The sequence below is a fragment of the Rhinopithecus bieti genome, unplaced genomic scaffold (genome assembly GCF_001698545.2).
Source record: "Rhinopithecus bieti isolate Rb0 unplaced genomic scaffold, ASM169854v2 scaffold_9899, whole genome shotgun sequence".
Lineage (NCBI taxonomy): Eukaryota > Metazoa > Chordata > Mammalia > Primates > Cercopithecidae > Rhinopithecus > Rhinopithecus bieti.
Genome location: NW_016806979.1, coordinates 2,127,852 through 2,139,756, shown reverse-complemented (window position 1 = coordinate 2,139,756; position 11,905 = coordinate 2,127,852). Strand labels below are relative to the sequence as shown.

Below are 11,905 nucleotides of genomic sequence, written 5' to 3'. Positions count from 1 at the left end.
TCCCCGAACCCCGGGGCCACATGGTGTCGGAGGCAGGGCCAGCCGGGGTCCCCGAGCCCCGGGGCCACATGGTGTCGGAGGCAGGGCTCAGCCGGGGTCCCCGAACCCCGGGACCACATGGTGTCAGAGACAGGGCTAAGCCAGGGTCCCCGAACCCCAGGGCCACATGATGTCGCTCCCCTGGCTGAGCCCTGTGTGCTTGGTGCACTCCGGGACCCCCACGCCCCTCTGCCTCCAGGAGTGCCTGCACCTTCCCCTCTTTCCACCCTCCCACGCTCTGTGGCCCCTCCCAGCCCCCTCCTCTAACTCCTGCCTCGTTCATCAGCACATTCCCTGGCGCCTGGTTTGGTCTTTCAGTTCCCGGGGCAATGCAGCTCCCGCCTCTGCAGCCTGATCGTCCGCCCCCGGAGCTGGGCGGCTGCCCCTGCTGCTCCCCACCTCCTTGCCTGTTGCCACTCTGGCAGTGCGAGGAGAGCTTTGGGCCTGGAGAGCTGTTCAGCAAGCACCTGTGGGGTTGGATTCACCCGCACACAGCCCTGGCAGAAAGGCTGCAGCATGGCCCAGTGTGGGACATGTGTGTGACCCCCTGCTGCCTTGCAGGTCCGCTGTGCGGCGGTCTTCGCCCTTGGCACGTTCGTGGGCAACTCTGCAGAGAGGACGGACCACTCCACCACCATCGACCACAATGTGGCCATGATGCTGGCCCAGCTGGTCAGCGACGGGAGCCCCATGGTCCGGAAGGTGCGTGAACCCCCAGCCTAGCAGCAGCAGGGCGCCCAGGCCAGACCCCGCGACACCTGGGGCCAAGCCCACGTGGGCCTGACCGCAGCAGGGAGCACTCAGTTTCCACTGTGTATCATTTCGAGAGCAGATCTTTACATGTTTCATTCTCTCCAAAATGCATTTCTTTACCAGACACCCGTGTGTTTGCTTCATTTAAAGGCATTTAGTCAGTTGCGCCTCCCGGCAGCTTGTGTAGTAGTCTCCTTCCTGCCTGGGAGCAACACACACAGGCACCACTGCGATTCCAAAGAGACGCAGCCGCCCACAGATGGCGGGAAGGTTTGTGTACTGGGTCCCCCCTACACCCGCTGTATGTCAGCAACTGAACAAAACAGTTTTTTTGTTTTGTGTTTTTGAGACAGAGTCTTGCTCTGTCACCCAGGCTGGAGTGCAGTGGCGCCATCTCCGCTCACTGCAAGCTCCACCTCCCAGGTTCACACCATTCTCCTGCCTCAGCCTCCCGAGTAGCTGGGACTACAGGCGCCACCACCACGCCTGGCTAATTTTTTGTATTTTTAGTAGAGACGAGGTTTCACCGTGTTAGCCAGGATGGTCTCAATCTCCTGGTCTCCTGATCTGCCTGCCTCGACCTCCCAAGTGCTGGGATTACAGGCGTGAGTGGCCGTGCCCGGCCAAAACAGTTTTATAAAACTTGAAAACTTACTCACCTGTTTAAATGTAGGAACGTCACTGATGATTGTCCAAGGTTTCACACCCCTAGAAAAAGTTGGTTCCACATACCCTCAAATTCTCCCACCCACCCCAGCGCAAAAGGGGCGTTTAGCAAGACACTGGTCTCCCGATCTCCTTTGCTGCTGAGATCGAAGGCTGCTCTTGCAGAAAACTCATCCGACAGCCGGAGCACAGAGCTGCTTTCTGGGCGGAGAGTCTGTGTCTCCCCTCGCGCGTCCCTGTGCTGGCTGTGTGTGACTCTCTCTTGGAGGTGGGCTCTATCAGGAGACGGGCCGTGGACCAGGATCTGGGGGTTGTTTGTTGGGAGAGCAGATGCCACCGCTTTACTTGGGAGGGACGTGATCTGGCCAGGTTTCCCTCAGACAGACGAAGTGTGGAGAGGCACGTTCTATCGTGTGTTCCCTTCTAGAATTAGCCCAAGTCATCAGGATGCTACATTTTCTACTGAAATCTTGAAAAGATGAAGTGAGATTCTGGCGAGCCTTTTCTGTTGGTTCTGACTTTGGTATCTTCACGTTCTCCTCATGGCCGGGTTTCTGAACCTGGCTTCTCTCGGCCCCTGCGGAATTCTTTTTCCCACATCAAATCACCTTTAGTGGACATCACTGATCAAAGCAGCGAATCAGCGGTTTGTCTGTTAAAATTCTTTTTAAAGTAAGGAACGCTTTGTTTCTTCTTTACAAAAACAATGTGAAAATAGAGAGGACGTTAGCTGTGAGGCGTTCCCCAAGAGCCATCTTGTGGCTGGGTGTCTGTCCCGGGTTGTGTCCCATGGTGTGGTCCTGGCTGCTGGGGCACTAAGATGAAGCTCACCCTCCACTGGGAGTGGTTCGGCATTCACTGGCCTGCACGGCCACCTGCTGAACCTGCATCCTGGAGATGTGGCCTGCGAGGACACCATGGGGTTCAGAGGAGGTGCTGCCGACCGGGAAACAGCTGTCTCGGGGACACTGGGCAGGGTGTGTGGAGGGGGATGACAGCCCCTGCCCTCCAGGAGCATGCAGTCTAATCAAAGAGACAGATACAGGTACAGTCATTACACCAGAGCCTTGTTGAGAAGTGCTGCCTGGAGTGCTCTGGAGCTCCTGAGAGCTGTGCCTGTGCTTGCATCTGAGCGGGAAGGGGGTAGGCAGAGGCTTTTGTGGAGGGGGAGCTCTTACCTGGTTATGGAGGGTGAGTCATACGTCACCCAGGAGGGGCTGGATAAGTGGGAGGAGCGTGTGCAGAGGCCTAAGCATGGGGAAGATGGAGAGGCTCAGGGCCACCCCTCTTCTCAGTGGCCAGAGGCTCAGGCATGGGGAAGATGAAGGGGCTAAGGGCCACCTTCCTTCCATGTGGCCGGACCATTGAGCAGGCAGGAGGGGCAGTGGGGTGAGGCTGAAGGCAGGAGCTGTGAGTGCCAGGCTCCAGCTGTCAAGAATGTGCCTTCAATAAGTGCTCTATTCTTACAAATCTAACAGGGTTCACTCTTGCAGCAAGTATTTTTCTGGTGTCTGCCCCGTGCTGGGTACCATGTCAGGCACTTGAGATGCCTCCCGGCTTCAGGGGGTTTGCATTCTAGCAGGAGAAGCAGCAAACAGAGCTGATAACCTCAGCTGGCAGGGTGATGTCTGGAGGGAGGAAGGTTAGTGAGGAGTCAGAGAAAGACATCATCACTCACGTGTGACCAGGAGGCCTCCCCAAGCAGGCTGCACTGGCGCGCAGACTCCGGGGGTGCACTGACTCTGAGGGGGTGCACTGCCTCTGGGGTGTGCCAACTCGAGGGGTGTGCCAACTCGGGTGTGCCAACTCGGGGGGTGTGCCAACTCGGGGTGTGCCGACTTGGGGGGTGTGCCGACTCGGGGTGCACCAACTCTGGGGTGTGCCGACTCAGGTGGTACACAGACTGTGGAGAGTGCCAACTCGGGGGGTGCACTGACTCTGGGGTGTGCCAACTCGGGAGGTGCACCGACTCCAGGGGTGCACTGACTCAGGTGTGCCGACTCAGGATGCACGGACTGTGGGGTGTGCCAACTTGGGGGGTGCACTGACTCGGGGGGTGCACCGACTCTGGGGTGTGCCGACTCGGGGGGTGGCCGACTCAGGGGGTGCACCAGCTCCTTTGTGCCAGCTCGGGGGGTGCGCCTCCGTCTTCGTCATGGAGTCCTGCCGCATCACAGCTGGTTTTCTCTCCTGTTTGCCAACCACCATGAGTGGGCACGGTGCTCTGCAGGGGACTTGGGCACAGGCACAAGCAGCAAGGAGCCTGGCAGGTATGGAGCCGGCCCCCTTCTCACAGCCTCTTCTCAGGGCCTGTCCTGAGCCCGCTGTGGGGCTGGGGTTGGGGAGCAGACCTGGCTGAGCAGCTCCTGCCGCGCTCCGGGGCGGGAGAGAGGAGGGTGTTACTGCTGCTTTTCCAAAGAAGCAATGTGTACTGGATACCAAAAAGGTTACATCCATCCTCCTTTTTAGTAATAATAGAAGTGTCCTCTCCTGTGTGGGATGACCATGACAGCCATCCTCCTTTTTGATAATAATAAAAGTGTCCTCTCCTGTATGGGGTGATCATGGCAACCATCCTCCTTTTTGATAGTAATGAAAGCGTCCTCTCCTGTGTGGGGTGACGGTGACAGCCAAGTAGGTTTTGTTTGTTGTCTTGTTTGATGAGCTTACTTGACAAAATTTAAAAGTCAGCAAATTCAGCTTAGCCCCCCAAATTATTTTGAACTTCAGCTTGTCTGTGAAGCACAAACCCTGCAGGCAGCAGCCACTCCTCGCTTGTCAAGAAGGGCCAGGCCAGGAGTGTGGGGCTAGATTCCCCAGTGTCACCCCAGCCTCTGCGGGGCCGGGCTGGGCAGGAGCCGCACACAAGGAAGGGGCCCAGCAGGACTTGGATCAGGGCTTACTCCCTGTCATGGCCTCAGGAGGAAATAGGGACTGTTTGGATACTATTTTATTTTATTTGTTTTATTTTATTTTGAAACAGAGTCTCTGTCACCCGGATTGGAATACAGTGGCACAATCTCAGCTCACTGCAACCTCTGCCTCCCGGGCTCAAGCGATCCTCCCACCTCAGCCTCCTGAGTAGCTGGGACCACAGGCGTGTGCCACCATGCTGGGCTAATGTTTTTCTTTTTTGTAGAGATGGGGTCTCGCTGTGTTGCCCAGGCTGGCCTGAAATTCCTGGCTCACGGGATCTCCTCTGTAATCCCAGGCCTTGGTCTCCCAAGATGCTTCCCAGGACGCTGCTCGGGCCTGCCGTAGGCACAGGAGCTGAGTTTTATGATGCCTGAGCACAGGTCACAAGACAAATATTAGCTGCCCGGTGCCGTGTTGTTGGAAATGTGGAGTGGGCGGCCCTCAGGGCAGGTGGGCAAGGGCCAGAGGCTAGGTGGGCCGGCAGCCCATGGTCAGTCCAGCCGTGTCAACACCGGGTGGTGCGTGGGTCCCCAGCGGGGCAGGGCATGTGCCCAAGCACATGCATGTGCCCTTGAGTCCTGGCACCAGTTCACGGTTAGAAAGTAACCCATGTGTTACAGACTTCGCCCCTGCAGGGAGGGCTGCACTCATCCAGAACACACTTGTCAGGCACATGCTGCGTACTGGTCCGGCTTGGGCCTCAGTGACCCCGCAGGGCACTAACCCTGGCTCTTCTCTCAAGAAAGTGTCCCTGGAGCTGGGGGAGGGGCTGGGTATGAGGGTGGTAGGCCGGGGTGGCAGCTGAGCAGAGCTAGTATGGATGGGGCTGGGGGCATAGGGAGGCCTTGCCACAGGGAGGGGCCCAGAGCAGGGGGCGTACCCATCAGAGGGCGTGGGTACAAGAGGCCAGGAGGGCAGTGGGGCAGGTGGCCCAGCCACGCATAAGCCTTGTTGTTCGTGATCAGAGGCCTGGAGGGGTTTGGAGGCAGGACCTCGCCTTTGGCTGCCCAGATCAGAAGGGCTGCTCGCCCAGCTGCAGGGATGGTGCAGGGAGGAAGAGACGTGCACTTTGAACGCAGAGCTCATAGCACTTGCTCGCAGGCGGAGAGGGTAGAGAAAAGAGGAAGACGAGGAGCCCCGGGGTTTGGGTCTGAGCAACAAAAGAGTAGACTTGCTCCTCGCTGAAGGGGCCAGCCGTGAAGGAGCAGGTTCTAGGAGCACGCGTGGACTCCGAAGGTGGGGAGCCGACAGGAAGGGCTGAGCTGACAGGTCAAAGTGTGAGTCCAGGCGAAGCTGCCTGCCTTGCGAGGGAGGCTGCTCAGCCCCAGCCAGGGATCAGGAGGACAGACAATGGCTTTGACAAGCGACCGGTCAGAACACCTTGGAAAGCTGGTCAGTGTGGAGCCCATGGCCACTAATGTGACCTCCCCGTCTGTGTGCTGCTGGGGAGCCCCCAGAGGGAAGGGGTCACGTGACAACACCAGCCAAGATCATCTTGCAAAAGCTGAGAGAGGGGAGCTCCCACACCCCTGGCTGAGCACCTCTGCCAGACCCTCTGATGGGTTCTGCACGAATATCCCAAAGAAGGCCGGTGCGTGTGTGTCTTGCTGTCAGAGCCCAGCTCCATTCAGGAAGGGCAGGAAGGGTCTGACGCAAAGGAGAACTCTTTGCTGTGTGCCAGGCAGCAGCCTTTAGAGCAAGGCCCACCATCTGCAGCAGGATGTGCGGCTCCGAGCGAGGCCCCCGTATGCAGCAGGATGTGTGTTCAGGAGTGAGTGCTCTCTGGACATTCCCCTTGAATAATGGACGTGGCCCCTGTTGACCTCCGCTGAATTGAAAGGCCCACCACCTCGGTGCACGTTAATCCATGCCAGGGCCCAGCTCTGGCTTTTCTCATCTGATGTCAGAAGGAAAGGGAAAAAATCGGTACTTTCTGAAGACAGGTGCAGCCTTGATCTTCTCTGGAAGGGGCCCAGTGGGTGTTCGCTTTGTTGGAGGCCCCGTCTGGGCAGCGCCTCACTCCTGTTGCCCAGGGAAGGCAGCGGGTTCTGTGGTTTGTCCAGGAGCCTGGGACAGTGGCTTAGGCAGTTGGAGATGAGCACTAGAACCGGGGTGTGGGCCATGGCAGTGAACACGCACACTGGGCCACGGCCCTTGGTGCCCAGCAGGGCGGGAGGGGCGAGTGGAGGGTGATGCCAGGGCTCCATTCTGAGCAGTGCGAGACTTGCAGTTCCATCGGCGCAAATCAGGAGGGCGCTGCAGGCTGAATGGAAAGTAGACGATGCCCACAGTTCACAGGGCAGGGAGAGTTTGGGGTGCAGGTGAAGAGCCAGCAGCTGGACAGCCAGCCTGGAGCTAGGAGAGTGAGGGGCCAGCATCAGGGAAACCACAAAGCACGACAGGAGGAAGCCCAGGGCGTGTAAAGCTGGGGTGGGAGCGTGCATGGACAGAGCGTGTAGACGGAGAGTGGGCCCACAAGAAGACCCTGGTCCCTGGTGGGCCCATCCAGAGCCTGCTCATCCTGTCGCTGCGGAGACGGGAGCATCACGCAACAAGCAAGGGGTCCTCTCGCAGCACTTGGCTTTCTGCTAAGAATCCATCTTTTTTCTTTTTAGAAAAAAAAAAGGCAGAGAAAGTTGGTGTAGGGAAAAAAGCATTCCTTCTGTTTTTTAAACCTACATCCCCCTTCTGTTTCCCAGTGACTTCTAGGATCTCCGCTGTTCCTGTCACAGCACTGAACTGTCCTAAAAGAGAGGCAAATTGTGTCTGTTTCCTTGGACCAAGGCGTTTGGGCCTAAAGATGATGTTTTAGTTCTACAACTTTTCCCATTCCCTCTTAGGGACTAGAAACGTCTTCCAGTGAAAGTTTCACATGTGTTGAAAGGAGCAGCTTCAGCTTGTCCGCTGCGCTCGGCCCTGGGGTGCTCACATCTAGAAAGGCCGCCAGCCATCGGGTGTGATCTAAAGCGGCATTTTCAGCCGGGGTCCCAGTGGTGACCATAAGCAAGAGGCTGTGAGGCCTCCTACCTTTCCGTCTGGAGTCCTGTGACTCACCATGTCCTTATGAGACCGCCATGCGTCGTGCGCATCTAGCAGTGGTGAGGATCCTGGCAGGCATTCTGGGCTTCCCCCGTGAGCCGCTGGCCTGCCGTCTCCACAGCACTGCTATGCCAAGGCTTCTGGGTTCGAAAAGCGATGGTCCCTTTTTCTGATGCCGATAGCACGCCTTTGTCTTAACCTTTCTTTTCTGTTGGTGACTCAAGTCTCACTGCTGCTCCTCAATCATTTTCTGGCCCCAGTGAGTATTACTGTCCCTTCTCCCTCTCGGCAGGAGCTGGTGGTGGCTCTGAGTCATCTCGTGGTTCAGTATGAAAGCAATTTCTGCACCGTGGCCCTGCAGTTCATAGAAGAGGAAAAGAACTACCCCTTGCCTTCTCCAGCGACCACAGGTACGGTGTCTTCTCCTGTGAACCCGCTGAGCACCTGGCCTGGCGGTTCTAGTGCAGGCCACGGCCCGGTCTCAGAACTGCTGGCCGCTTGCTGACTCTCACAGAGTCTAAGCTCAGGTTTCCCAGATACCTGCCGCAAGGGGTCCCTGTTTTCTCATCTTTTAGGCACCTGTCAGATTCGAAAGGACAGGAAAGACGGGCCACACTGACCCTCTTACATTTTCCTTTCTTTTACCCTTTTGGGAATTAAACTCACAGAAACCTTGAAGTATGACAAAACTTCTGCAATAGGAGCTTGCAGAAAAGCGCAGGGGCCGTCTTCCTGCCGTGAGTCATTTCATCACACTGCCGTTGGCTCCATGGCTCGGTGAGTCATGTCAGGAGTCCTTTCTCACACGTGTCGTTTTGACTGGAGAGTACAGTTCCTCTCTCATCGCTGCTGGCAGCCCCTCCCCTACCACACAGCCGTCTCTGCCGTGCAGGGGATTGTCGTCAACAGGGAAGCCTCACTGCTTGTAGGAAGCCCAGAAAGGGAGAAGGGGGAGCCGGATGAGTGCGGCCGGCCATTGCTCTGATGCGGCTTCCCGGGGAACGGCTCACGGCCCACGTCACCACGCACCTCGTGTGCACTTGGACAGGCCGCAGCCACCAGCTTCTCCCCTGTTGTCTTTTGTAATTTAATATCCACAGAGCGACAAGCGGTTGTCGTTTGTCCAGTGCCATCCCGCAGAGCCTCCGCTCACGTCTGAGTCTCCCTGAGCTGCGCAGCTCCTGCGTTCACATTCGTTCCAGCACAGGTAGCAGCTGCCGTCACTGAGTGTCCCAGCTGCTGAGTGTCAGAAGACACGCCGGCCTGCGCCTGGAAGCCCACTGTAGCTTGTCTTTCTCCTTCTTTCCCAGAGGGAGGGAGTCTGACCCCAGTGCGAGACAGCCCATGCACCCCCAGACTTCGTTCCGTGAGCTCCTACGGAAACATCCGTGCTGTCGCCACAGCCAGGAGCCTCAACAAATCTTTGCAGAACCTGAGCTTGACAGAGGAATGTAAGATCCTGGAAACTGGGTTCTTGGATTGGGAGAGATTGGGGTTGTATTTTCCAAAACTTTTTATCTGAGCAAGAATCACTCTGCCCCTGCCCCTTCTCTAAGTGCATGCCCTGAGGTCCCATCTGGCAACATGGTGATGAGCCAGCTGTCCTCGTCTGGAGTCACCCTTTCAGACGTGAGCATGGCAAGGAGGCATAGGCCAGTCCCCAGAACAGCCAGCGGGCGCGATACCAGTGCAGAGCTCAAGTGTAGTCACAGGCGAAGCAGTGGCTCCTTGGAGAGCCGTGCCCTGCCCCAGTCTGTGGGTGGGGAGCTTGGCTCCCAGGGAGATCAGTGAGTGCCTGTGCCTATGTGTGCACCAGGGTGTGTGTACCAGGGTGCGTGTGTGCCAGGGTGTGTGTGAGCCAGGGTGTGTGTACCAGGGTGTGTGCGTGCCAGGGTATGTGTGTACCAGGGTGTGTGCGTGCCAGGGTATGTGTGTGCCTGGGTGTGCTGTGTGCACCAGGGTGTGTGTGTACCAGGGTGTGTGCGCCAGGGTGTGTGCACCAGGGTGTGTGCGCCAGGGTGTATGTGCACCAGGGTGTGTGTGCGCCAGGGTGTGTTTGTGCCTGGGTGTGCTGTGTGCGCCAGGGTGTGTGTGCACCAGGGTGTGTGTGCACCAGGGTGTGTTTGTGCCTGGGTGTGCTGAGCTTTATTTAGAAGAAAATACATAGTCATGCCATTAACTGTAAGACCAAAAGGAGGGTCCCGGGAGCACCCCACTGACCCCACTGTGTCTCGGGCAGCTGGCGGCGCGGTGGCCTTCTCCCCTGGAAACCTCAGCACCAGCAGCAGTGCCAGCAGTACCCTGGGCAGCCCCGAGAATGAGGAGCACATCCTGTCCTTCGAGACCATCGACAAGATGCGCCGTGCCAGCTCCTACTCCTCCCTCAACTCCCTCATCGGTGAGTCTGCGTGCCCATTCTGCTTCCGAGGGGCCCCGAGGGTCTCCTCCCCACACAGAGCAGCACAAACCTGTGTCTGCATCAGGTCAGTGGGTGTCGAAGCTATCTGTTCAAAAGAAAGAATAAAAGTCAGCTGGACTGCGAGGAAGTGAGAATGTTTTGCTGGGGGAAGCGGGAAAGTTGAAATCACTGTTGTGATGGAATGGTATTTTACAGGCCGCTCCGGAGCCATGGGAGCTGGCCAGCTTGGCCGGGTGGGAAGGCTGCCAGAACCTTCCATCTTTCTTCCGTAGATGGATGAACGTTCTTCATGGGTGCTAGACACCCTGGTGATGCAGAGCAGTGCTTCTCAACCAGGGCTGGTTTTGCCCGCAGGTGCAACTAGGGCACAGTAGGGGTGCTCCTTGCCCCAGTGGGTGAGGCCAGGAAGCTGCTCACATCCTCTAGTGCCCAGATCGGCCCCCACACGGAGTGTCCACAGTGAGAGGCGGAGGGCCCTGCGGTTGGGGCTGGGGGCTGTCGTCCCCGCCCTGCCCACCTGCAGAATCTCTACAGAACTTTCCCTCCATCCCAGCAGCTTGACACAGCACTGCCTGGAAATGGAAATCTGATAGAAGGGTCAGATTCTTCTCTTGTTCTGCCATGAATGGTGTGTGCCTGGGTTCTACCACCAGGATTGCTGATGTAAAGCAGGAGAAGCAGGAATTCACTGTGTTTTCTTATTGTGTAGCTGTGTTCATCTTCACACTGCTGGTAACAGATTTAGGCCTTAACCAAACGAGCCTCCTCTCCTCTTGTTCTGATTATCCAGAATGGCTTACCGGCTTCACTTGAATTTTTTTCATATTAAGGAACATTTTAGCCATGTAAAAATTTACAGACTTGCGTGTGCGTGTGTGTGTGTGTGTGTGTGTGTTGTATTCCCAGCTTAAGGAATTACAGAGGTCGAGCCCCAGGGCCCACCCCGGTCCCATTCCCTCTGGTGATGTTACCCTTTCCCTCTCTGGCCGTGAGCCCTGGCACATGCGTGGTACCCGCTTAGAGGCTTTGACCTCCTGTTGGCGCCGTCGCACAACGGGTGCCTGCAAAACCCGTTTCTTTGGCTCTGACTTCAATCTGTATCTTTGGTGGTCGTCTAGGTTTTGTTCCTTCACCTCTGCCATCTGCCGTGGCTCCACTATGCGTTCTCCTGTCAGGGCACTGTGAGGCTGGTTCTCGTTTCTTCTTCCTTTTTGTTCCTTTTTTTAATTAGCAAACTCAGAATTCAGCCCCTGCCACCATGGAGCCCCACGTCCGACACACCCCTCACTCGCTGCACCCAGCTCTGCTGGGCCCCGGCACTCCCGGCCCCCAGCCTGGGCTTCGGTGGGAAGCTCTTCTCGGGCATATGGTACTGCTCCCCTCTCATTCAGAGCCTCCATCCGGCAGCACCTTCCGAGAAGCCTCCCCTGAATTTGCCCCTGAGCTGTCTGGGCTAGTGTGATGTTGTGAGGGTGGGTTTGAATTCTGTATTCCATTTCTTTAATGCTGATAGGATTATTTACACTCTCTATTTCTTCTTAAGCTAGCTTCAAAAACTTTTATTTTTCTAGGATTTTATTCCACTCAGCTAAGTATTCTCATTCTTTCCCTTGAGGCTGTCTGCAGTATTCTCACGAGTCTCTAATGTCTGCTGTCTCTTTGTTGTTCTAGCTGCTCTGTCATTCCCAATCTGCTGTCTCTTTAGATGTGTCCCCTTTTATTCCTATTGTTGTTTATTTGCCTTTTCCCCTTTTTATTGATTAGTCCTCTAAGATATTTGTTCATTTCTTTAGTGTCTTCAAGTTCTAACTTAGGCTTTGTGAATTTACTGCATTATTTTATCTTTATTTTTCTACTCCAGTACTTTATTTTGTTTCCTTTCTTCTGTTTTCTCTAGGATCACCCTCTTGTCCTGTTTCAGTTCTCAAGTGCAAAATAAAAATAGCTTATTAACTTTGAGTTTTTCTTCCTTCCTAATGTGTGTGTTCAGGTCTGTGGGACCCCTGCCACCGCCGTCTTCCCCTAGCCCACTCCCCCCGCCGTCTCCCCACCCTGCACACTCCCCCCGCCGTC

General features: G+C 56.3%; 1 protein-coding gene across 1 annotated transcript in view; it reads left to right on the top strand.

Moving 5' to 3' along the window:
• The window catches only part of RPTOR (regulatory associated protein of MTOR complex 1), a 424,190-nt gene that overhangs the window by 345,271 nt on the left and 67,014 nt on the right, over nt 1–11,905 (top strand). The window contains exons 18-21 of the mRNA XM_017879553.1: nt 601–741; nt 7,706–7,823; nt 8,724–8,864; nt 9,653–9,811. Coding sequence (XP_017735042.1) covers nt 601–741; nt 7,706–7,823; nt 8,724–8,864; nt 9,653–9,811 — 559 coding nt within the window. The remainder of the gene's footprint in view (nt 1–600; nt 742–7,705; nt 7,824–8,723; nt 8,865–9,652; nt 9,812–11,905) is intronic.